The following is a 23,481-nucleotide window of genomic DNA, read 5'->3' on the forward strand; positions in this document are numbered from 1 at the left end:
CGCTTCTTTCTGCTCTCCCCGTTATTCCTCCACCAAATTGCGCAGGCTCCCGGGAGCAAACTCCATCTGGACTTTGACCCGTGATGAGAAGATGCAGATTGTAGAGGATATGACGACCCCGCTGCTTCCTTTTCGGCGGTCTTCACCGTATCTCACAAGACCCGCAAGGAGGCACCAATCAGGAGCGGATCGGCACCCCAGAGTCCAACCACACGTACTTTGTACCTCGAGAACAATCTGCAGTCCAATCGAATGGACTGGATTAACGTGGGCCACGCGACCCCCGTCACACTACAGATGCGGTGTCATGGTTCATCTCGGAGTATCGTGGATGTATCGAGTACTCCGTTCTCCGTACATTTAACAGGGACATCCACGATCTCGCCATCTCGAAAGCTGACGCGTAAGGAGAGAAGCCCCCCTGCAAGGTCTGCAAGGGGACTGATTGTGATTTGAACACTCTTGAAGCCATGAAGATCCAGACTTGATCCACTTCTGCAGGTCCCCGCGTTTCTTGCTCGTTCAAGTTTCTGCCTCGACTTGACTCGTTCCTCACAAAGTCGTGCTGGGCCACGATCATCCCGTAGATTGTCGGGTATTACTCCGTAAGGCTGATTTGCTTGCAGTAAACCCTATTGATTTGGCCGAGTGCCGAAGTGTGTGAGGTCGCATGATGGCATCACGCCTGGCGCCTTCCCCGGAGGATGCCATGCATGAAGACTTGCGGAGTTGGGGAATGAATGACTTCCCCTTCTCTTCCACCTCCAACTAAATTTCCACCAATATCCAACTTCCAACTTCCAACTTCCAACTTCCCAGTTGGGCCACACTCATTTACTCCACATCTTTATTTACGCCATCCCGTGTGCTCCATCACCGGGCGCTCACGAAGCCTCAGTCCCTCCGCCTCTTTCGCTCATCGGCGCCACGGTCATTGTTGATACCGCATAGACCGCTGCTTGTTTCCATACAACTGAACGTTGTGTAGTGACTGAGATATTGGATTTCAGATTTCAGACTTTCAGACTTTTAGACTTTCTCCAGGGCTCCCAGGTAAAGTCCCATTCACCACGAATTGGTTCTGTCCGGGTCCTATCAGCTTCTCCTATTCGTACCCCCTGCATCCGCTATTCCTCCCTTGCCATATGGCCGAAATGAGCGCATGAGATCGCTTTCTGTACTTGGGCACTGACGCTGATCAGCCGACTCGCACGCTCGGAACTTGCTACCACATGCACGTCTGCTGCACCTGGGAATCATACTCCCCATAGCGCTAAACCACTTCCCATCGTGACCGTGGAGCGAGCATTCTGGCATGCGGGACCGAGTTGGTTTGGTCGGTTTGGTCGGCTTGGCTGCCGTTGCCCCCTAGTCTGGTAGAGTGGACCTCAACTATAAAAATGTCCCTGGCATTCCGGTAAACAAACGTCGATCCTTTCCTGCATCTGCTGTGTCATAATCGGGAACAACTGCAGCTCTGGGCCTGCCGCTGCTTTTTCCTTCCTTAACCTACCGTCGACACTTATTCCTACACTAATAAAGGACATGCTCCTTGGTTGATCGTTTCGATCCCGTCCAATCCTTTGTCGCTAAACTCACCTTCATCATGCAGCTTTTACGCCTCGTTCTCCTAGTTGCCTCTTTTGCTGGCTCTATCGGAGCAGTCTCTACGTTTTCCCTGCTCGACCCCCATCTGTACCACTTGCTGTCAAGTCACCATACCTGAGTACCTGGCAGAACGCCGGTAGTGACGGCGGAAATGGTGGATATCTCGCTGGTCAATGGCCTACCTTTTGGCAGTATGTTCCTTCGGCTCACTTTTCTCTGTTTCAATCTTTCTAATGAAGTTGCGAATAGGAACCAAGTCACCGGCTGGGCTGGTCTCATTCGAGTTGATGGCAATACCTACACCTGGATGGGGTTGCCTGGCTCGAAAACCGTCAATCAGACTGCTTTCGAATACACCTCGACAAAGAGCATTTTCACGATGAACGTTGCGAACAAGCTGGAGATGAACATTACATTCCTTTCGCCTATTACTCCAACTGATTACCGACGCCAATCCCTTGTTTTTTTCTTACTTGAATGTTGAGGTTGCCTCTTTGGATGGAAATGATCATGAGGTGCAGGTCTACGCGGATATCTCTGCCGGTGAGTCGACGCCAACTTTTCTCTTATCTTATGTCCGTGGCATTTCTGATTAACTTGACGCAGAGTGGGTATCTGGTGACCGCAATGCAATTGCCCAATGGGATTATGGAACCACCGACGATGTTGCTTACCATAAGGTCTATCGTCAGACCCAGCTAGCATTTTCACAGAAAAATGAGCAGGCCGAGTGGGGCTACTGGTACTGGGCGACTGATGTCGATAAGGACATGACGCACCAGTCTGGAGCAGATGTCGATGTTCGCGGGCAGTTCTCGAGCAACGGTGTTCTTTCCAACACCGCAGACACCAAGTACCGCGCTATTTCAGACAAGTGGCCTGTCTTTGCCTTTTCATACGACCTCGGCAACGTTAGCTCGAAACCTGTTGACACTCTTTTTTTCTCTCGGTCTGACCCAAGATGAGGCAATTCAATACGAGGGGTCCTCCTCGTATAGTTCTATTCCGTCCCTCTGGAAGAGCTACTTTGATACTGAGCTTGAGGCTTTGTCTTTCTTCCACCACGACTTTAGAGCATCTAACTATCTTTCCAGCTCATTTGACAGTCAGGTGGCCAAGGATTCGATTGCTGTCGCTGGCCAGAACTATCTCACGATTACTTCGCTCTCGGCCCGCCAGGCGTTTGGTGCAACCCAACTGTGTGGTACAGAGGAGAAAATGTACCTGTTCATGAAGGAGATTTCGTCTGACGGTAACATGAACACGGTCGACGTTGTTTTCCCTGCCTACCCTATCTTCCTCTACTCCAACCCGGAGCTTTTGAAGCTGGTTCTCGAGCCGCTGTACGAAAACCAGGAGGCTGGAAAATACCCCAACACCTACGCCATGCACGATATGGGATCCAACTATCCCAATGCCACAGGCCACCCTGATGGAAGGGATGAAGCTATGCCGCTAGAGGAATGTGGAAATATGATCATCATGACCCTGGCATATGCCAAGGAGGCCAAGGATACCGATTATCTGAATGAGCACTACGATATTCTCAAGAAGTGGACCAGCTACCTTGTCGAAGACGCCTTGTATCCGGCGAACCAAATCTCGACCGATGACTTCGCGGGATCTCTTGCGTGAGTATAGGATTAACCCCGTTCCTGAATATTGGGCTGACCAGTGCAATTAGCAACCAAACCAATCTGGCCCTGAAGGGTATGATCGGCATCCAGGCCATGGCTGTGATTGCCAATGAGACCGGCCACACATCCGATGCAGCCAGTTATTCCTCAATTGCTCATGATTACATTACCCAATGGCAAGAGCTTGGTATCAACAAGGACGCCAGTCCGCCACACACCACACTCTCGTATGGTGATGCCAACAGCCACGGTAAGTCGCATTTTGCCAAATTTCACCTCCACGGCCAATCTTTACTGACTATTGGTCCCAGGTCTTCTTTACAATCTCTTTGCCGATGCTCAGCTTGGTCTCAATCTGGTTCCGCAGTCCGTCTACCAGATGCAGAGTGACTTTTACCCTACCGTTGCCAACGAATATGGTGTTCCTCTTGACACGCGTCACACTTTGACCAAAGGTAAGTTCGCGAGTACAGGCATATCTCAATCAATTACTGACTTCAAGAAAGGTGATTGGGAATGCTTCGTTGCGGCCGTTGCTTCGGTAAGCACCAGATCGATGCTCATCGGCCAATTGGCTACCTGGCTCAACGAGACACCCACCAACCGCCCCCTGACTGACCTGTACGAGACGGTTACCGGAAAGTGAGTTTTAAAAGCGCGAATATTCTCTGAGTTACTGCTAACAGACTCTAGTTACCCCTCCTCGCCTATCTTTGTCGCTCGACCAGTCATCGGTGGATCCTTTGCGCCGCTCCTGGTCACGAGCAAGTGAAGATAGTCAAACCTTTCTTCTAATTCTCTAATTCTTCTCCTTCTTGTCATTTATTATTCAATGCTATTATTCCTTTAGGATCCTACTATTGCTACTTCTGTAGGATTATTCCCCTTAGAGCAATACTTCGATTTGGCTCTTCGTGACGCAGTATAGCGTCGTCCATTCGCTTGAACTGGTTCGGGAATCTCTCATGCTCTTCGGATACCAGAATGTCTTTCATAGAGCTGTCTATATGCGGTGGTTGCTTGTTCGCTCTCGTTCAACGTTAGTGGTGGTTTTTTGAACGCTGAGCGGCTGGTCAGGTCTTGTGTACTTAGTCCATACCCTACAATTGATGATTCGAATGGCAAACAATGGAATTCTCTTCTATCCAAGCAAGGCTTTTATGTACAACAACAACAAACTCTGCTATGGATGGCTCCAATGCCGATCGATTGAAGCTAGAGTATAATCATTGGTGGTTAGTTTAAATTGGGGCACATCTGCTGATAGGCACCAGCTGCAGCAAATCAATTTCGCCATAGACCAGATTCAACACCGATCCATTCGATTCAAATCAGTCCCTATCCCCGTATCATATATTAGACCAAACTCTACTGGGTGCGCTCATCCCAGCCATCGAAGGAACGAATCAGATCTGTAAGAATTTTAGCAATGCTTCTCGTGAAGCCAGAAAATACTCATCTCAATGACGTACCATAATACAGCATCATGGCCTCTAGATGAACATCCAAATGAATGCGCTCATCAACTGTGTGGATATTGAACGTGCCACCCACGCGCGACGGACTCCAGCGATAGATATTCTCCGAGAGAGACCAGTAGAACCGCGTATCGGTGTTTCCAGTCATGATATCACCAGTCACCACCACAGTCGGTAAAGATTGGGTCTTGGCCTCTGACTTGGCGAGAGGGTTGGGGTGCGACTCGAAGACATTGCGCGCAACACCCGCAAAGCGAGCCCAGACCTTTGAGGTGAGGGGATCAGTTGGAGAGATCGGAGCCGGATTGAGAGGCACACTGAGCGGTGATAGAGTCAAAGTGCGATCATCTGGCTTCTCGCTGCGAACGGTTTCTTCTCCAGGGAAGTCAACATAGACAGTGACATTGTGGCTGTCGGCGATGGGGCCGATTATGCGAAGAGCACGTTCACGAAGTTGATCGGGGGTCATGTGCAAAGCGACGCGGTAGTTGACGACAGCCGAGATCTTCTCAGGAAGAGCGTTAGTCTTGACGCCACCGTTAAACAGATCTGCTGCCTGCGAGGTTTGCAGAGTATAGCGAACTGCAGGACCGCGAGAGGCAGCCACGGCTTCTCCCAACGCCGCCGGGTCTCCCTCAGCCAACTTCCCAGCCAACCACGACTCAACTTGTTCAGGGGAGTACCGAGCCTGGCATTCGAGCATGCCGTACGATGGGTGGGAGGGTTCCAACCAGGCAGAGAAAAGCTCCTGGCGCTCAAGCTGGTAGATTATCTCGGACATGATGCCAACGCCAGTGTGAGCTGGAGGAATGGAGCTGTGGCCGCCAGGAACAGCCAGGTCGAGGATCAGGTCAAGACTGCCCTTCTCGCCAACTCCAGGAAGAGCATAGATGATATTGTCGTCGGAGCCTGACTCGCCGCCCAGGCTCTGCAATCCCATGCCACCTTCGTCCAGGATGAACTCGAAGCTATCCTTGCCATACTTCTCTTCCAGTGCCGGGGCAATCGAGCCAGCACCCAGGAATCCGTGAGACTCCTCGTCGAAACCAAAGGCAAACACTACAGTACGCTGTGGCTGCCAGTTCTGCGAGAGCAGATCCTCCGCTGACGATAGCAGGCCAATCAATACATTCTTGCAATCGCTTGAGCCGCGACCCCAGATCCATTCTCCGTCGAAATGACCCTCAAATGGCGGGTACGTCCAGTCCGACGGGTCGGCAATTGGCACCACATCCTGATGGGCCATGAAGAGAACAGGCTTGCGAGTGGTATCGGCACCCTTGAAGGTGAATACGAGGCCCAGTCGGTTGATATGCTCGATCTCGGCGTGCTTGTGTCTGCAGAGTTGATTAGCAATTACCCTCCGGTTTGCGATCTTGTCTGACAGTACGGGAAAGCCTACACCAGTGGGAACATCTGCTCCAAGAGCTTCTGGAACTTCACAACTGGCTCAAATGCCTCGTCATACGGATCCGTAGCGTAGTCTCCAACGGTGGTGGGCACCTGCACCGCCCTCGAGAGACGCTGCGCCTGGCGGGCACGGAATGCCTCATCTTCCAAGAATACCAGCGACGAGTGCAGACCATCGTGCGGGGCAGCGACCTTCGATGCCTGTGGGCAGGTTTCCCTTCCAGAGGGCTCAACGAGCTCATTGCGGAATCCGCCTTTATCGGAGAAGAGGATCTGTTGTGCGGGGATGTTTAGTGCAATGGCGGAGGGCACTGCCAATCCGAGGAGAGCGAGACCTTTCATGATCTAGGGATTCAATTGAGATATCCTCAGGTACTCCTATATACACGAGAGTTCTTGAGGTTCAGATAGACTCAACCCAAGAACCCGACTTTGCTTGTTTATATGGAACCCTACCCTAAAGCAATGGCGACATCCCACGGCTATCTTATCTTCCCCTCAGTTACGTTCGGCTGGCGGCCGCTACCGCGCTTTTAACCAGTTCAGGCAGGTTTTGGCTAGCGTTTGCCGATGAGTCGGCAATGCATGATACTCTGCAATACTGGAGCTCTAAGAAGCTTCGGAATTGATGTATACACTTTCTGTATACATAATCAAGGGGATTAGGGTTCTGACAAGTCTAGCAGAAGGGTCAACCCGGCCAAGAATTACGTTCTTGGTTCCGGCGGTGGATAGGTGGAACCCAAGGAAGAAGCTAAGAAAATAACGTGGACACCCTGGATGAACCAGGAACACGCCGGTGCCTTTTTTTCCGCAGAGAAGTACAGCCTCGCGAGCCTTCCACACCGTCCCAACTCATCCCCGACGGCAATTCGCTGCCGAGAAGCCTTTTGTGAGCATTTTCTGCCACTCCTTTCCTTCAATGGCTTCTGCCGAGGCTGATCTGTCGATCTCCAAGGGAGCACACAGGGGGGAAATACGATGCCCAACCCAAAAATGTAGCGGGGATGGAGCTATCCCCAATCGAACCAAGTGGCAAACGAAGCTCCTCAGTTTCACCACTGCCTTGGGACAGCTCTGTCAGTTCAACGCCTCAAAGGGAAAATACATACCCAGCAAGGCGCCCACTCTGGGGATGGCGATCGGGACGATCTCGAGGTTTCGGCCAATCACGGCGTAATGGAGAGTTCAATAGAACACTCGGTTAGTGTTTCAGAAGCTGATCAGAGTAGACCACGATGTCATCGTCTCCGTTTCGAGGCTCCATAAAATTATTACGGGTCTCCGGGTGTTCCTGAGGGGCGAACAGTTTTTTGGCCCCGTCGCACTGAGTACAGAGGATATAAGTGAGACAGAGTCTGCTGTTCTCTGAGGCTCTTCTCCTTTTAGTTATTTTTTCGACATTTGTGTTTGTATTTTGCGTTTGCGACACTATCCTTCGTTTCATCAGCGCATTCCGCATACTCAACACCCGACCCTCTCTATTCAGCCACACTCTCTTCCCTGTCCTTTCCTGGACCCTTCTTTTTCGTTGTGACACATATCTCAATATGCATTCCCAATATCTCTCTGCTCTCGCGCTCGCTTTGCCGGTCGTTGCGGGCTATACTTCGACACTTGGCTGCTACTCCAAGGTTCCCGCTCTGACGGGCCACCATGTGTTCCAATTCATGGACTATGGCTATTGCACAGATAAATGCTCCGAGGGCGGATACCGCGTTGCCGTCTTGAGCTCCGGCAAGAAGTGCGCCTGCTCTAACGAGCTCCCCACCGACTCCGCAAAGGTGGATGATGATAAGTGCAACGTCGCTTGCGAAGGGTGGCCTGAGGATAACTGTGAGCAAGCCCCAACTTGAGATTACAGCCTGAGCCTCAATGGCATATCCTATAACAGCAGCTAATACATTTCTTAAACACAGGCGGCGGTGACGGATTCTACACTGTTCTCAGCACGGGTGATTACTCCAGCTCCAACTCGAACTCGGCCTCGAACTCGAACTCGGATTCCGACTCAGCTTCGACAGACACTATCATCATGGCTGCTGCAACCTCTACCACCTCTTCTCCCACCACCGCTGGCGGCGGAATCGTTGTCGCGCCCACAAACATCAACGAGTCCAACGTACCCACCAACATCCTGACCGCACCGGCATCTATGGTCTCCAAGGCTAGCGCTAGCGCCTCGGCCATTGCCACCGCAAATGCAAAGGTCACCTCTGCCCCTGGCATCGTTGCCGCGAGCCCGAGCTCTACACCCTCCCCCACCCCCAATGCCGCTGCCAGCCTCCGAGCTGGCCCCATCGCCGGTGCTTTCGTCGCTGGCCTTGGTCTGCTTCTGTAAGAAGTGGACTTCACTGCTCGAATCTTTGTTTCTCGGGCCGTTGTATTTATATCGTTGCTCTCTGTACAATGTATCTTTGTACTGCATACACTAAACGACATCCGGTTCCGGTGCGGACTGGCGGGTTTCTCAATCATTCATTCATGGTCTCGCAGGTCGAGTCCGATTGATGTTTCGAAGGGAGGGTCTTGGGACTGGCGCGCGGGATTTTCGCGATATATTCACACATTCGTTAATGGATCTGGTGATCCGTTCTTATTATTGCTAGCATAGCATCGTATCATATCACCGAATGGACTTCACTATCCTCGGAAATAATTTTCTGGCATTTTACTAGTAGTACAAGTACTAGCTTACGGGAAGTACTTGGTCGTGCAAATCATTAGTCGGCGGCAGTCGGCGCCTTGAGCCTTCGAGTGGTTGCAGCGCTGGAAGGCCTCGCAAATACTACTAGTATAAAAAAAATACGAAAGAAATGGAATATAGAGTATGCTATCCTCAATTGACTTGAGTATCACGCACGAGAGTTGTACCTGAGGTACCTCAAGTTCAGGAAAGGTTCAAGTTTTGTTGATTAAAAGTAGAACCCAAAAAAGAATGGAAATACAGAATACATATATACCGAATAATGTCTGGCAACTCTTCACGCTCTCCTTCAAGTTCTGTTCTGGCACTAGCACTAGCAAGGATGCTCCTCCCAAGGGCTGGGCTCTCCTTGATTCGGATAAACTTCCAACCGAAGTGTTGGCCTTGCTGGAAAGGCGCTTTGTGGTTGCAGGTTGTCCCTAAACCTATCCAGGGCAGATAGCAGATGCCTTCGATTAAACAACTTACGTGGTGGCTGCTGCCCACCATGATACTGGTAGGCTACTACGTATTCACACCATTCTTCAAATTAGCGACCGGCTCCTTCGTATCAAGCCTCCACGTTATTCAAGCTGCAGAGATGAATACTGGTGGATCGGTGAATCTGAGCTGGCATGCGCCAATTTCCTCGAGAGTCAACAGCCTCAGTTCAGCGATCAATGGTACGGGAACCTATGGCTTTATTTTCAACTCTTCAATACTACCAGAAGGAATCCCATATGGTATCTGGATTCTTCTCCTATCTTTCAAAATTTGATAGCTTACTTCTACCTAGGAACGTACAACTGGTGCAATATGCCGCATGTCCGACCCATTGAATATCCAAAGGTGAACTCTTCGTATGTTCTCGAATACGTTGAAGTAATTCACCGGCACCATAAGCGCACCCCGTACGCTGCCAATACTTTCCCAGTCGAGGTCGACCCATGGTACTGCGACGACGAGGCCCTCTTCTACTCCGGTGCCCCCTTACCAACCCACGGCACCAACCATTCTGCCAAAACCTACTGGAGTGTATACACCTCCCCATCCAATCCCCTTGTACCGCGAGGATTTGAAGGAACCTGTCAGTTTCCACAGATCACCCGCGGGGGGGCTTGACGACAGCTGGCAGCATGGCCATGATTTGTACCAAGTCTATTACCACCTGCTTAAGTTTCTACCTGAGAAATACGATCCAAATCTTGTCAGTTTCCGCGTCACAAACAATGTTATCACGTCGCAGGTTGCCAGCATGGTTACGTCGGGTATGTTTGGCGGTGACCAGGCACAGCAAGACTTACCCTTGCTTGTTCAACCTGCCAGCATCGACAGTCTCGAGCCCGCATACCCCTGCTTAGTGGCGAATAAGAATTTCTCGGCATATGGCGTCGGAAGCAGTGACCCAGGCTGGACTTCGCACCTCAAGGCTGCCTCTGACCTATTTGCAAATCTCGATACAATTAGTGGTATTTCACCTGCGGATTCAGGCTTCCACATGTCCTTCGATCATTACTTTGACAATCTTTCTGCGCGGCTCTGCCACGCAAAGCCGCTCCCCTGCAATGCCAGCAACCCATCTCTCTGCGTGACGCAGGCGATGGCTGATGAGGTTTTTCGATTAGGGGAGTACGAGTACAGCTACCTCTACCGAGACGCCGGGGCACGCACACTTGAGTACAGCATTGGCAAATACGGAATATGGATCGCAGAATTGGTGCATAATTTACGGCAAGCGATGAATACAATTGACCCAGGGACTACCGGTAACAGGACGAATAGTGGCATGAGATATCGACACAACATTGCCCATGACGGAAGCGTTAGTTATATATTGAGCATCTTACAGATAGAAGAGATGATGTGGCCAGGCATGGGCAGTGAGCTGGTATTCGAGCTATATAAGAGGAAAGTGGACCAACAATATTACATCAGAGTGTTGTGGGGTGGGCAAGCGTTGAGAAGCAGCAACCCAAAGCTTGGTGTCTTGGATATGCTTCAAGTCGACACCCTTCTTGCTTATTTTGACGGGCTTGTAGGTCAAAGAGCAAAGAATATACCTAGCCTGTGTAGCTTGTGAATTGTGGAATTGTTGTGGTGTTCGTCGTGCAATCTTGGGAAAGTGCTCCGTTGACCTGTGACACAAATTACCCCATTTTTCGATCGTGACATATTGTGGAGACAAAAAAGGCACCCCCCCCCCTGGTACCGGTCCAAGCCGACTCAAGTGGGGAGAGGATACATAGCACAGGTCCATTCAAGACTCCTTAAAACGATGACCACTTCCTACTATTACTACTACTCGTAGTACATTTCAAGTTTCAAGCTACAATGATCGAAACTTTAGTACCGCCCAGGCGATTCCCCCTTCTATGTGTGAAATTTGTCGGAAAGTGAAGCATTGTCTAAAGGGATTCTGGCTGTGGTGGGACTTCATTCAAAGCGACAGATTTCCCCTGGTTGCTTTCGAGTCTCGGGCACCCATGGAGAAATACAATAGTATAGCAAGGAAATCCGAGTCTACAAATTCGATCAATTCAGGAACGCGGATGCGGTGAAAATTTTCACTCCCCCAAAGGCCACAGGTAGTCACGACAGCGGTGATGGTGGTCTGATGAACAATTTCTCGCTGGCCGTGGAGGCTGTCATCAACGGTGAACTCAGTGTAGAGCAGGCACAAGCAAAACACGTTGGCTGCACCTTGAAGGAGGCATTTATGAGCCATGCAATGGACTTTGCTGCTGAAGAAGCTCGACTTGGAAGGAAAATTGTTGATTGGCAAGATTGGTGGGCGAAGCTTGAGCTACGGCTCCACTCTCATTGATTTTATGTCATGTAGTAATTCTCTATGATCATTCACGAGCTAATTACCAAATTCTTATCCCGTTTTTCTATCGTAGCACAACTTCAAGTTTCTCGTTATTGAACCTACAACCAATAAGGCCATAGACGGACTGGGAGTCGGAGCCAGCATCAACCCCGTTACCCCGCTGGGTCTAATCTAGTTCTTCGAGGCCATCTCCAACACCAAAGTCAAGATCCGCTCTGAACGCTCCATCGTATCCTGATCAACAACGGCGGGAAGAGGAGAACCTGACCAGAAACTTCCTCAGCTGAGAATACTCAGTTTACTTCCTTTCGCCTCGGTGACGGAAGTATGTTTCCATTCCTCAGTCTGAAACGAGACCGTTGTCGGTCTCGTTTCTTGACAAGTCCTACTAGTAGTGCTCAGCTCCTCGCCGCTTTTGCTCACCTCGGATGTGAAATAGCGTAAACCTTTATCCGAGGATGATGTGAGTGTCATGCGTAGGAACTTTAAGATTTGAGTTGCGCGAGGTGAGATCGAAGGTTGAAGAGAGTATGTTTGTCGTGGCTTAGAATGAATCCGCAGCAACGCCTGGACCAGATAGCGCCTTTCGCTAACCAGCGTAGAGATAGAACTGACTGCTGGAAGACTACATCCCGCGCTCCCTTTTCTGCAGAGATACTGGTGATGGATTTGAAGATCACTGGAATGAAAAATCCCGGATGTTGGCTTCACGCCTTACTTAGGGTTAGGCAGTTTGGTATAAAGACTGATATGTCTATACTTGGCTGTTCGGCAATAGGCATCTAATGAGCGACTTGAAGAGTAAAGCAAGAAATATCAAATTAAATGAATGTCTTTCCCTGCAAAGTAGACTAGAGGGCATATCCATGAAAGGCCATCGACCTCTCAACAAATGATCGTTGTCGTAACTGATCATCACATCATATTGAACGACTCGACAATATCGCGCAATACAAAAAGCCGAGCCCTACCCTCTTGTTCTTAGGATCAGTGATCATGTTCAGTGAAAGGCTTTTGCGAAGGTACAAACATACTCTGTGACTTAATTCGACTCATACGCCTTGTCAAACCACTCGGCGGCGGCATCCTTCTCGGGGGAGCGCTTCTCAGAGTAGGCCTTGTCAAACCACTCAGCAGCAGCATTTTCCTTAATAGAACGCTTCTCGGAGTAGGCCTTGTCAAACCACTCAGCAGCAGCATTTTCCTCAGGGGAACGCTTCTCGGAGTAGGCCTTGTCAAACCACTCAGCAGCAGCATCCTTCTCAGGGGAGCGCTTCTTAGAGTAGGCCTTGTCAAACCACTCGGCAGCAGCATTTTCCTCAGGGGAACGCTTCTCGGAGTAGGCCTTGTCAAACCACTCGGCGGCAGCATTTTCCTCAGGAGAACGCTTCTTAGAGTAGGCCTTGTCAAACCACTCGGCAGCAGCATTTTCCTCAGGAGAACGCTTCTTAGAGTAGGCCTTGTCAAACCATTCAGTAGCAGCGGCATTTTCCTCAGGAGAACGCTTCTCGGAGTAAGCCTTGTCAAACCATTCAGTAGCAGCGGCATCCTTCTCAGGGGAACGCTTCTCAGAGTAGGCTTTATCGAACCATTCAGCGGCTGCTTCAGTCCCCGAGTTAACAGGAACTGCAACCGCCAAAGAGGCAGAAAGTGCAACAAATAAAGCAGATGAGAATCTCATTTTGATAGTATGAGACTGAAAAGGTGAACTTTGGGATGAGTGTAAACTAGATAGAAAGGGAGATGTCCTTAGTGATAGTAGAAGAGCAGGGAAACAGCCCACCTTTATAGAGATTAAGAGAAGGACTCGAGTCTATGGATGCCCAGGAGAAATCGTGCTTACCGACGCAATCTGCAAGCTCATGACCAGGCAGAAATGAATATTCACCTGTGATTCCTCATAAATGAGAAGCATGATGCTAGCAGCTAGCCATTCTGACAATTTCCATAAAGATAATACCGCGTTTTCCGTCGTAATGCGACCTAAAAGCCGAATATGTTGTCAGATGTAGGAACATCATTAGCATCACAGGGATGTTTTCTTGGGCACGATCATCAGTACTAAAGTCGGGGTTACAGTGCATGAGTATCAGTCAACAAACATGAATTTATGGCCCCTGGGAGCTAAAAATGTAGGCCTTTCCAGCCACGAGATCTGTCTAGATCCCTCGGTTGTGAGTCTCTGGCCGAAAAACCTTGATTAATCTTACGATTGAGACCCTGGTCAAATGAGATTGGCAAGCCACTCGGATTATTTGAATAAGTACTAGTATATTTCAGGCCTGAGGGGTCGTGAATGAGAATCGCTGGAAGCTGTCAGTTCTTCATTTGACCTCCAGGGCTTATTCCAAATTCTTCTCAAAACTTCACTTAACCCACCATAACTCAAGCATCTGTCTATCTTTTGAACAGAGGTCGAGATGGTCGCCACATCTGCCTACATGAGAGTCTCTCAAGCTCAAGAAGAATCCTCTCCGGAAAAATATGAAGAGCAACTTGAACAGGATTCGCCTCTCATGGGGGTACAAAAATCTGTCACCAGTAGACAATTCTGCGGACTCCAAGTTCTCCTGGCAATTTCAATTGCACTACTTGGAGGGACATGCTTGCTGTTTGCTGCATTGCTCACCAGTCGGGCGCCCAGTGACCGGAAATGTGCAATGCAATTATCATCTTACTGTGGGTTTCAAGTTCTCGATATAGTTATTCCGAGGTCCATTGAATATCTGCTAATCGCAGCTTTTTAGCCCCATTGCTAGAGGCAGTGGAATATTACGAGGTCGACTGGGCGAACAACTTCCATCAGGAGTCCATTTACCGAGGATCACCAACTCCGGAGCTAGAGCTCGCATGGGATCATCTTTGGAGACGTAAGTATTGTATTTGGCCCCATTCTTTGGACAAGCTGCTGACAATACTTAGAAAACGATATCAACGTTCCGCTGAACAAGTTATCCTCGCTCAATCGGTCGGCGAATGCAAATTGGAAGCAGACACCCACGCAATATGGCGGAGGCGCCGAAGCTAATGTAGAAGTGTTTCATCAGCTGCATTGTCTGGTATGTGCATAATGATCTATCTGATATATGTGCTAATAGGAACTAATTTCTCGTGCTAGAACATGATTCGGCAGTACACGTACCTTGACTCCTACGAAGTGCCACCGGAAGGGTTTCGGAAATCCCCGGAAATGTCAAGAACACATGTCGACCACTGCATTGAGACGCTGCGAATTCATCTGATGTGTGCAGGGGACGTGACGCCTGTGCTGGTGAGGCTGGACGACTCTAAGCCGCTTGGGGCCGAGGCGGATTTCTCGACGCACCATAAATGTCGCCGATTCGATAAATTGACTGAGTGGATGGATATCCATGCTGTACGTACAGAGGAGGCTTAACCTGCCCTCGATAATGTCATGTGGAAGGGTAAATTGGTGTAGATTTACCCCGGCCTACCGCCGGCGTGGCTTGATCTAGCCTTGCATGCCATGACGCCTTGGCCTGCGGATGATCGGCCAGATTCCAATTATAATATGCTTAGCGAGGAAAGCTTGTCATTCATATGGACCCATAATAGAGTATTTATTTTAAGTACAATACCGGGAGGGTGCTTTAGTGGTCATTTCAATGAGGGGCGCCTCGGTAGTTGGTTAGTCTTACCCGATTCCTTGCTTAGGCCACCCATAACTATTTACAACGTCTACCCTCCTGGCGATCAAGAAACCAGTACTGAGACAGAAGCAGGGAAATAGTTGGTTGATGAATTGAGGCGCGACCAGCGTCGTATTTGAAATCAGCGGGCGTCAACTAGTTTATCCCAACGCTGACAGCCAATCTAACCTTGGAATCAGGCAGGGTTGCTGCGTTTGCAGACGCGGAGCGCGCCACAATCACACCCTGGAGGACAAAGAATAATTTCCGGTCCGATCACGACTTCCCTCAGGCTGGATTTCTACCTGCGCACCGTTTCCCCCCTTCATCTGTGCTAACTCATCTTTTTCGCGTGTACCAAAGAAACACTTGGAAGTGAAGATGCAGTGTGATGTTTCTGCTGATACTCACTTCGGCCCAAGAGTGTCGCCTTGTCGTCGCGACTTCGACTTTACACTCCTCTTCGAGCAGTGGATCCTTGCTTTAGTTCCTGATCTATCATTTCTCATTCTATGCCTTTGTCGGTGGTACTTTATTCGCGGGGGGCGAAAAGAGATACACCGCGGGGTGGTTAGCACTTACAAGACGGTCGGTCTCCATTTTCCCTTCTTCTAATGCTCCAAGGAAGCTTGCAAACTTATGTTATTTGAATGTTATAAAGGTGTTTTATACGCTATTGCTGGCGCTGAAATTTGTTGTCCTCATTTTATGGTGTTTACCGCAGTTTCGGGTAACAAATATCTCGATTGCGTCAGCTACAGTGGGCATTCTTAGCACTCAGGCACTGTTACTGCTTTCGCACTATGACCATGCACGCTCCCTGAGGCCGTCGAGTTTGATCTGCCTGTATCTTCTGGGGAGCATCATATTTGAAATTGTGCAAGTACGGACTCTGTGGTTGTTGCATCCTCCAAGCTACCCTCTCGCGGCGACAGTCACTGTTGCTCTCGTGGTCCGGTCCCTGTTGCTCGTGCTGGAGACTAGTGAGAGCAGAAAACCCCTAAGCCCTCAATATGGCCGTATTTCTCCAGAAAACTTCACTGGAATCTTCAGTCAGAGTACCTACTGGTGGCTCAACGGGCTGTTCATAAGTGGCTTCCGAGGCGAGCTATCCCTCGATGAGCTCTATCCCCTGGATGGGGAGCTCTTGACTAAGTCTCTCATTTCCCGCAGCAATCAGCAATTGAATGGTAACAAAGGTGGCTTGGATGGTTTGAATTAATGGGATTGGAGACTGACTCTTGACTACCAGAAAAACCTACTCGACGGCTAGCACTTTTCCGTCACATCATTTACGACTTGAGATGGACGATAGCAGCGGCAGTCGGCCCTCGCCTTTGCCTTACTGGGTTCAAATTTGCCCAGCCCTTTCTCATTAACGACCTCATTAATTACGTGTCCGACAACGGCTCCAGTGAGCCTGCCGGGGTCAAGTACGGCTTCATCGGTGCGACAGTGTTAATTTATGTGGGGATAGCAGTAAGTGGTCCACACGTCCCCTTCTGAATCAATTCCTCGATTGCTAAAAATTCTAGGTAAGCACTGCTTTGTTCAAGCGTCAGGCTATTCGCATGGTCACTATTACCCGTGGATCGTTAGTTACGAAGATATATGTGAAGACCCTTTGCCAAGCTTCAGGTCAATGTCAAGAGACACGTTCGACCACCTTAATGAGCACCGATGTCGATCGGATTGTCACAGGGCTGTTGAACTTCCACGAACTCTGGGCATCACCGGTAGAGATTGTGATTGCGCTTGTGCTGCTAAGTAGATCCGTTGGGTACCCCTCAGTCGCCGCTCTGGCTGTTACTTTGGGTAATTTCTTGGAAACCCGGCGACTAAAAGACATAGAAAACTGACCAAAAATAGTGAGCGTACTAGGATCCTCTTATCTCGCGCCTCGAATGCGGCAATGGCAAAAAATATGGGTACAAGCTGTTCAGGAGAGAGTCAGTTTCACTTCAGTGATACTCAAAGAACTGAGACAGATCAAAATGTTCGGTGCCGAGTCCGGCATAGGCCTCAAGATACACAGACTTCGCGAATCGGAACTACGTCAATCTAAGTCTTATCGATCAATGATTGTCGGTGTCAATGTTTTGAGCGCCCTATCGACCGCCATCGCTCCCGCTGTGACAATAGCCGTGTATGCCGCTACGCAGCTGAATCTTAGACTAGAGACACCCAGCACTGATGTTGTGTTTACATCCCTGTCTTTGATTTCGCTTCTGACAAGCCCGGTGGTGTTACTATCGGTCTCATGGACGAGATTCACATCCGCTATAGGCTGTTTCGATCGGATCCAAGAATTTCTTTACAAGGACAGCCGAACGAGCGAGACCCTAGCAGGGGGTGAATGGGTAGCACCTCAGAACGTTCTAGGAACGAAGCTTAACTCAGTATCGGCTCAGCCCGAGCCCCTTGTTTCCATGACTGACTGCAGCTTCAGCCTGGGCTCGGACAAACCAGCGATTCTCTATGGGATAACACTAAAGATACAGCATGCTTCATTCACAGCGGTGACTGGCCCTATTGGCTCTGGCAAGTCCTCCTTGCTCGAAGCAATGCTCGGCGAAATGCATCTAAGAGAAGGGATTCTGTCCGTTATTCCTGTCAAGATGGCGTATTGCAAGCAAAACCCGTGGATATTCAATGGGACACTGAAAGCGAACATCATCGGAGAATCACACGCCGACCAAAAATGGCTCGAAGAAGTGTTGCATGCCTGTAACTTGGACATTGAGGCCACCACACTTCCTCTCGGGCTTGACACAGTAGCTGGGAGCTCAGGAGCTCAGCTGAGCGGAGGACAGAAGCAGCGACTGGTAATATGCGGATGAAATTTCTTTTGGTTTTTTCTAGCTGCTGACCCGCATGAGTCTAGTCTTTGGCCAGAGCAATCTATGCGAGACCATCTTTACTGGTTTTAGATGACTGTTTTGGCCCATTGGACGCAGTGACATCAAAGATAGTCTTCCAGCAAGTGCTCGGTCGTGCTGGCCTGGCCAGAAGGATCGGGATGGATACTATTCTTGTGACAACAGCAGGTGAGTCCAATGTGCCCATATGAACAATTACGGCGCTGATGGCTTTTTTGATATCAATAGTGCAACATTTGAAAGAAGCGGACAATTTGATTGTTCTCTCAAAAGATGGTCGCGTGGAAGCCAAAGGGCGTTTCGAAGAACTGGTGAATCAAAACGAGTATTTGCTGAGCCTTTCTCGTTCAATAACCTCCGAAGACAATGGTATCCAAGAAGAAAGCAAAGAGGGTGATTCCAGGCTCGAAGGAGTACAAGAAGTGAAGGAAAAAGCCGGAGAGATCGCTAAAAGAGAGACAGTTCCTAACACACCCCGAGGTGGTGGGGACATCTCGCTCTATGCCTACTACATCAGATCATTCGGCTGGTGGGTATTTGGGTTAACGCTGGTATTCGCATGTCTATTCGTGTTCTGCATTTCCTTTCCGCGTGAGTATCTATCTCTGTGGTCCTATCCAGAAAGGTCAGTTGCTAAATACCAATTCATTGCAGAGGTTATGCTGAGCTGGTGGTGTGGCTCGGCCCCCCAAAAGAACTACACGTATCTAGGTTCCTACGTCGGTATATCGTCGATCGCCATCATTGCGATGGCCGCTTTTATTGGGTATGTTTGACGCTTTCCACTCAATATGTTCGTCAAGATTTCTCATGCATCTTAGATTCTTTTTTGTGTGGGCTGTTCCCAAGTCTGCTGTCCAGCTACATAAAGTTTTTCTGGACACGGTCATGAGGTGAGAGATCAAGGCCCACCAGATATAAGTCTGAATTTCTCACTGAAGATTTTTCTAGAGCACCTTGGCCTAGCTTAGCTCGAATAGATACAGGTAATCTCATTAATAGGTAAGGTATCTGTGTGAGACGCCACGAAATTTCATTTTCAATAGATGCTGATTGCTTCCAGGTTCAGCCAGGACATGTCACTTCTTGACATGCAGCTTCCTGTTGCATTCGGCATAAGTCTTCAGAGTTCGTGGTCTCCGGTCCTTCAAGGTTGATAAATAACAAGCACTAGTTAACCTTTGAGCAGACGTTTTGACTTGCATCGCACAAGGCGCCCTGATAGCTACTGGATCGGGTTACATGGCTGTCGTAATCCCCTTCTGTATTATGGCAGTATGGACAATCCAAGCTTTCTACTTGCGAACTTCCCGGCAGGTCAGACTCCTTGATCTGGAAGCAAAGGCTCCCCTTTACGCCCAATTCTTGGAAACCACAGAGGGCCTTACAACCATCCGTGCACTTCATTGGCAGCAAGCATTTTCAGATCAAAATGCCGAGCTCCTCGACACGTCACAGAAGCCATTTTACACCATGTACTCCATTCAGCAGTGGCTGCAGGTTGTTTTGGATCTCCTCATGGCAGGAATTGCGACCGTTCTGGTGGCATTGGCTATTTTTGTCAGCAAGAAGACTAGCTCTGGAGCCCTCGGAGTTGCTCTTGTGAACCTTCTTTCATTCAATACAACATTGACATTGTTGATCACGAACTGGACACAGCTGGAGACTTCTCTAGGGGCAATTGTGAGAATCAAACTATTTGTGACAGACCTGCAACTACAACCGGCTAGGAACGAGATAACCTGTCCAGAGGGTTGGCCGTGGGAAGGTCGAGTAGAATTCCGAAGAGTTTCTGCGTCATATGGGTAAGCCTTTGCTTGAGCATCACCTTCGAGATCAATTGAATCAATGACTAATATTGCTCCCAGGGGGGGATTTTTCCACCCCTGTATTGCAAAATGTCTCATTTAGCCTAGAGGGCGGCCAGAAGCTAGGTATTTGTGGGAGAACCGGAAGGTAAGACTAGAAACCCCTCTGAATAAATGAGTAACGACTGAACTCGACCAGTGGAAAGAGTTCTTTGCTTGCCTGCTTTTTCTCTCTCGTGACGATCACGTCGGGCGAAATCCTCATTGACGGAGTCGACATCTCAACTCTTCCCAAAGAGAAGCTTCATTCTGCATTGGTCCCAATATCTCAAAATCCATTAGTTATTCCCGGTTCAATCCGTGAAAACCTTGCCCTGGGAATTACATCAACTATTGATGATTCAGTGATGGTATCTGCCTTGAAGGAAGTCGGACTTTGGCATCAAATCCAAGACCACGGTGGCCTGAGTGCGAACATCGATTCAACTAATCTATCCAATGGCCAAAAGCAGATTTTATGCATTGCCCGTGCTATTCTATTTCCTGGCAGGATCATCATCATGGACGAGCCTACGGCCGGATTTGATGAACACACCGAGAGATTGGCCACGGAGCTTCTTCGCGAGAAGCTAAAAGGACGGACTGTAATCTCAATTTCCCATCAAATCAACACTGTGATGGACTCGGATCTGGTCATGGTCATGAATCACGGTACAGTATCTGAATTAGGAGCACCGCAAGAGCTTTTGGGTAGGCGAGGCATGTTCTGGCAGTTGCACTCCGCAACTTGAAAGACAACATAAAGATGTAGAGTGAAAAATTCAGATCAATGCATGCTTAAGGACCATTACGCGCTAGTTTTCACAGAATAGATGACCCTGTGGGGCATAAAGAGTAGGTGAAGTCAGGTAAGCACTAGTTTAGCAATTTAAATGTGTTGTGGGACGCTTGACGTCAGGTTCCCCATAGTATTCCCCCGGGAATAGCAAGTCGGGGAGAACACCGATCATTACTCGAAGCGTCGACTCCTCGCTTTGACGAGGGGAAGCTGACACAAACGTCAAGCTAAGTTCAATATTATCGCAACACAGACGATCATATCTCCAGTGTCTCACTAAAATAAACTATCGTGCGGCAGAGAACATTGTGATTCGCGGAAATTAGCAGAGAACCATGGCTTTCGCTCGCAGATTAGCCATCCTCTCCCGGAGGCCTAGGTAGGGAGACCACAAATCACCTGAGACAACGCGATCATTCGGGATGATGAGGCAGGGGTTAACCTCGATTTCGCGACAGGCGGACTGGGCTCGAGTATCGGCAAGAAACTGCGAGAGCAAGGAGCACGAGTCGCGATCCTTTACGCGCCCTTTGAAGCGAAGCGGCGGGATGAATTGCTCGAGGCTGGGTACGGGGGTACCGACCTGGACGATATCCGCACCTATGAGTGCGACATCACGTCTGCGGACTCAGTCCAATCGGCGTTCGAATCGCTTGAGAAGCAGATTGTCGCCCCGGCTTCCTCGTCACTCGCCGACCGGGCATTCCCGAGTATCTTGATTAATACGGCGGGATATGTATCGCTCAGCGATATGGAGATCACACCGCCCGAGGAAACCATGAAGCATCTCACGACCAATGTTCTGGGTCCGATGCTCTGCTCGCAGGCGTTTGCTCGATTGTATTTCGCTGCTTCGAAGGTCGCCGAGTCATCGACTAGTCCGCCTCCGCCTGGGAGGATCGTGAGTATCTCTTCGCAGGCTGCGCATGCGGCTCTGCACCGTCATGGTGCTTATTGCGCTTCCAAAGCTGCGCTCGGGGGACTGACTCGCAGTATGGCATCGGAGTGGGCTGGCCGGGGGATCACGTCTAATACTGTTTCTCCAACTGTTGCGTGGACGGCGCTGGGACAGAAGGCTTGGGGTGAGACGTCGGTGAGGGAGGCATTCTTGAAGAATATTCCCACTGGCAAGTTTGCACTTCCGGAGGAGGTGGCGGATGCTGTTCTATTCCTTTGTCAGGTAAGTTTTCCAATGCGTCCAGAGGTGTTGATTGTGCATGGTGCTCACTCGTTGAATAGGACTCCAGTGGGATGATCAACGGTGCGGACATTCGAGTTGATGGCGGCTTCACTGTTCGGTAGATTAGTGTCAGCCATTGATGTTGAAAACTTGGAATATACAAAACATACCAATTGATAAAGTGTTTGCAAAAGCGCAAGCTGGTTCAAGTTCAAGTTCAAGTGTGTTGTGTGTTGTGTGTTGTGTGTTGTGTGTTGTGTGTTGTGTGTTGTGTGTTGTGTGTTGTGTGTTGTTGTTGTTGTCGTTTGTGGAAGTAGAAAAGGCAGGCGTGATCACCTGCTCAGCCAACTTCTCCCTCTTCCTCTTCATCTCCATCGAATCATCTCACAAATGTACCAATTACTCAACCCACGAGTGCTTCATATCTTTACAAAACAGTGCCACAGCCTACTCCCATGAGTCAAGTTTCTATGTCCAATGTTCCCGATACTCGCCTCTTCAGGTTCCTTTTCGTGGGCAGAATTCGGCAAATGCCTTCCAATGATGGCAGTGGGAACCTTAATCCCCAGCCAAAAGAGCAAGCAGGAGCAGAACTTTCCAAAATCACAGTCGAATTCATCAGAGAGTACGGCGCGCTGCCAACCAAGGCCTGTCACCTTCTCATTGAATACCCATTTTCGCACTTCCCCCTCCCGGCCGATTCCAGCCTCCGTGGCAATTTCAAGGCTCTATTTTCTGCATTAGAAAAAGAAAATCAAGCAATCATCATCGTGGTGAACAGATGGGACGGATTAACCACCGATACTCTCTTGTTTCTCGAGATCTTCTGGATGAAACACCATCTGGCGGTTCTTCTTGTGTATGCCAGCGATCCTCCAACCTATGACAATTCCGGTGCAAAGTTCTACAACATCAATTTACTTCACGTGAGTCCTCCAAATAGTGGCCTGAATCTCTCTTTGCTCCGTGAAACTAATCTAACCCAGATTTGTCTTGTATTTCTCGGACGACGGAGCGAGAAGGACTTGGATCCGTCGACGCGGGTTTTCTTGAAATATTTCAGGGTCTGGCCGAGATTGGAGATCTCATTGAGCAAGACAGCGCCGCACAACATATATGGACCGGGGCATCGAATGTTGCCTGTGGATCCACCTATTCCAAGGCCACCCAGTCCAAGCCCACCCGTCCCGAAACGACGTCGAAGAGCCCAAGTGATTGATCATATACCCACGCCACCCGAAAAGCCACCTCCAGGAGGAGTTCTGATGGAAGATTGGGTAGTAAGGAGTCGACTGTAGACTGAGCTTTATTTCTATACCATAGGCACTTGTATGTTAATTAATTGTGGCGGGGCGTGCTTTCCTTCAAACTGCACTTTCATTTTACTGTTACTCTGTCTTGCTATTCAGGTTTCCTCACTCTCTCCCTCTCTGTCTCTCTCTCTCTCTTCATTCAACCAAATTTCCCATATTCAAAT

General features: G+C 49.4%; 6 protein-coding genes across 6 annotated transcripts; 4 read left to right on the forward strand and 2 right to left on the reverse strand.

The window, feature by feature from the left end:
• Positions 1 to 1,400: 1,400 nt before the first annotated feature.
• Positions 1,401 to 4,017, forward strand: gta1 (glutaminase GtaA; the record flags this gene model as incomplete). Its single annotated transcript, XM_056629667.1, has 10 exons — positions 1,401 to 1,417; positions 1,665 to 1,799; positions 1,858 to 2,068; positions 2,130 to 2,151; positions 2,215 to 2,557; positions 2,607 to 3,239; positions 3,293 to 3,495; positions 3,557 to 3,700; positions 3,752 to 3,887; positions 3,939 to 4,017. The coding sequence occupies 10 exons, from the start codon at positions 1,401 to 1,403 to the stop codon at positions 4,015 to 4,017; spliced, it is 1,923 nt and encodes a 640-aa protein (XP_056488969.1).
• Positions 4,018 to 4,613: 596 nt separating this feature from the next.
• Positions 4,614 to 6,475, reverse strand: cps1 (Gly-Xaa carboxypeptidase; the record flags this gene model as incomplete). Its single annotated transcript, XM_056629668.1, has 3 exons — positions 4,614 to 4,657; positions 4,718 to 6,060; positions 6,126 to 6,475. The coding sequence occupies 3 exons, from the start codon at positions 6,473 to 6,475 to the stop codon at positions 4,614 to 4,616; spliced, it is 1,737 nt and encodes a 578-aa protein (XP_056488970.1).
• Positions 6,476 to 7,683: 1,208 nt separating this feature from the next.
• N7509_005032 (WSC domain-containing protein) lies at positions 7,684 to 8,474 on the forward strand (the record flags this gene model as incomplete). The annotated part of the gene is made up of 2 exons (XM_056629669.1): positions 7,684 to 7,969; positions 8,053 to 8,474. 2 exons carry the CDS (start codon positions 7,684 to 7,686, stop codon positions 8,472 to 8,474), a joined length of 708 nt encoding a protein of 235 aa, XP_056488971.1.
• A 1,600-nt stretch (positions 8,475 to 10,074) lies between these two features.
• On the forward strand, positions 10,075 to 10,899 carry N7509_005033 (uncharacterized protein; the record flags this gene model as incomplete). The annotated part of the gene is made up of 1 exon (XM_056629670.1): positions 10,075 to 10,899. The coding sequence occupies one exon, from the start codon at positions 10,075 to 10,077 to the stop codon at positions 10,897 to 10,899; it is 825 nt and encodes a 274-aa protein (XP_056488972.1).
• A 1,792-nt stretch (positions 10,900 to 12,691) lies between these two features.
• On the reverse strand, positions 12,692 to 13,330 carry N7509_005034 (uncharacterized protein; the record flags this gene model as incomplete). Its single annotated transcript, XM_056629671.1, has 1 exon — positions 12,692 to 13,330. The coding sequence occupies one exon, from the start codon at positions 13,328 to 13,330 to the stop codon at positions 12,692 to 12,694; it is 639 nt and encodes a 212-aa protein (XP_056488973.1).
• A 739-nt stretch (positions 13,331 to 14,069) lies between these two features.
• On the forward strand, positions 14,070 to 22,126 carry N7509_005035 (ABC transporter integral membrane type 1; the record flags this gene model as incomplete). Its single annotated transcript, XM_056629672.1, has 19 exons — positions 14,070 to 14,328; positions 14,397 to 14,519; positions 14,572 to 14,708; positions 14,768 to 15,025; positions 16,024 to 16,489; positions 16,552 to 16,778; positions 16,835 to 17,114; positions 17,169 to 18,124; positions 18,184 to 18,346; positions 18,407 to 18,769; positions 18,833 to 18,944; positions 19,000 to 19,071; positions 19,130 to 19,180; positions 19,242 to 19,306; positions 19,368 to 19,931; positions 20,047 to 20,134; positions 20,186 to 20,736; positions 21,283 to 22,004; positions 22,064 to 22,126. 19 exons carry the CDS (start codon positions 14,070 to 14,072, stop codon positions 22,124 to 22,126), a joined length of 5,520 nt encoding a protein of 1,839 aa, XP_056488974.1.
• Positions 22,127 to 23,481: the final 1,355 nt, after the last annotated feature.

This window comes from Penicillium cosmopolitanum (genome assembly GCF_028827165.1).
Source record: "Penicillium cosmopolitanum strain IBT 29677 chromosome Unknown utg000006l:49.0-5199605.0:1.0-5204138.0, whole genome shotgun sequence".
Lineage (NCBI taxonomy): Eukaryota > Fungi > Ascomycota > Eurotiomycetes > Eurotiales > Aspergillaceae > Penicillium > Penicillium cosmopolitanum.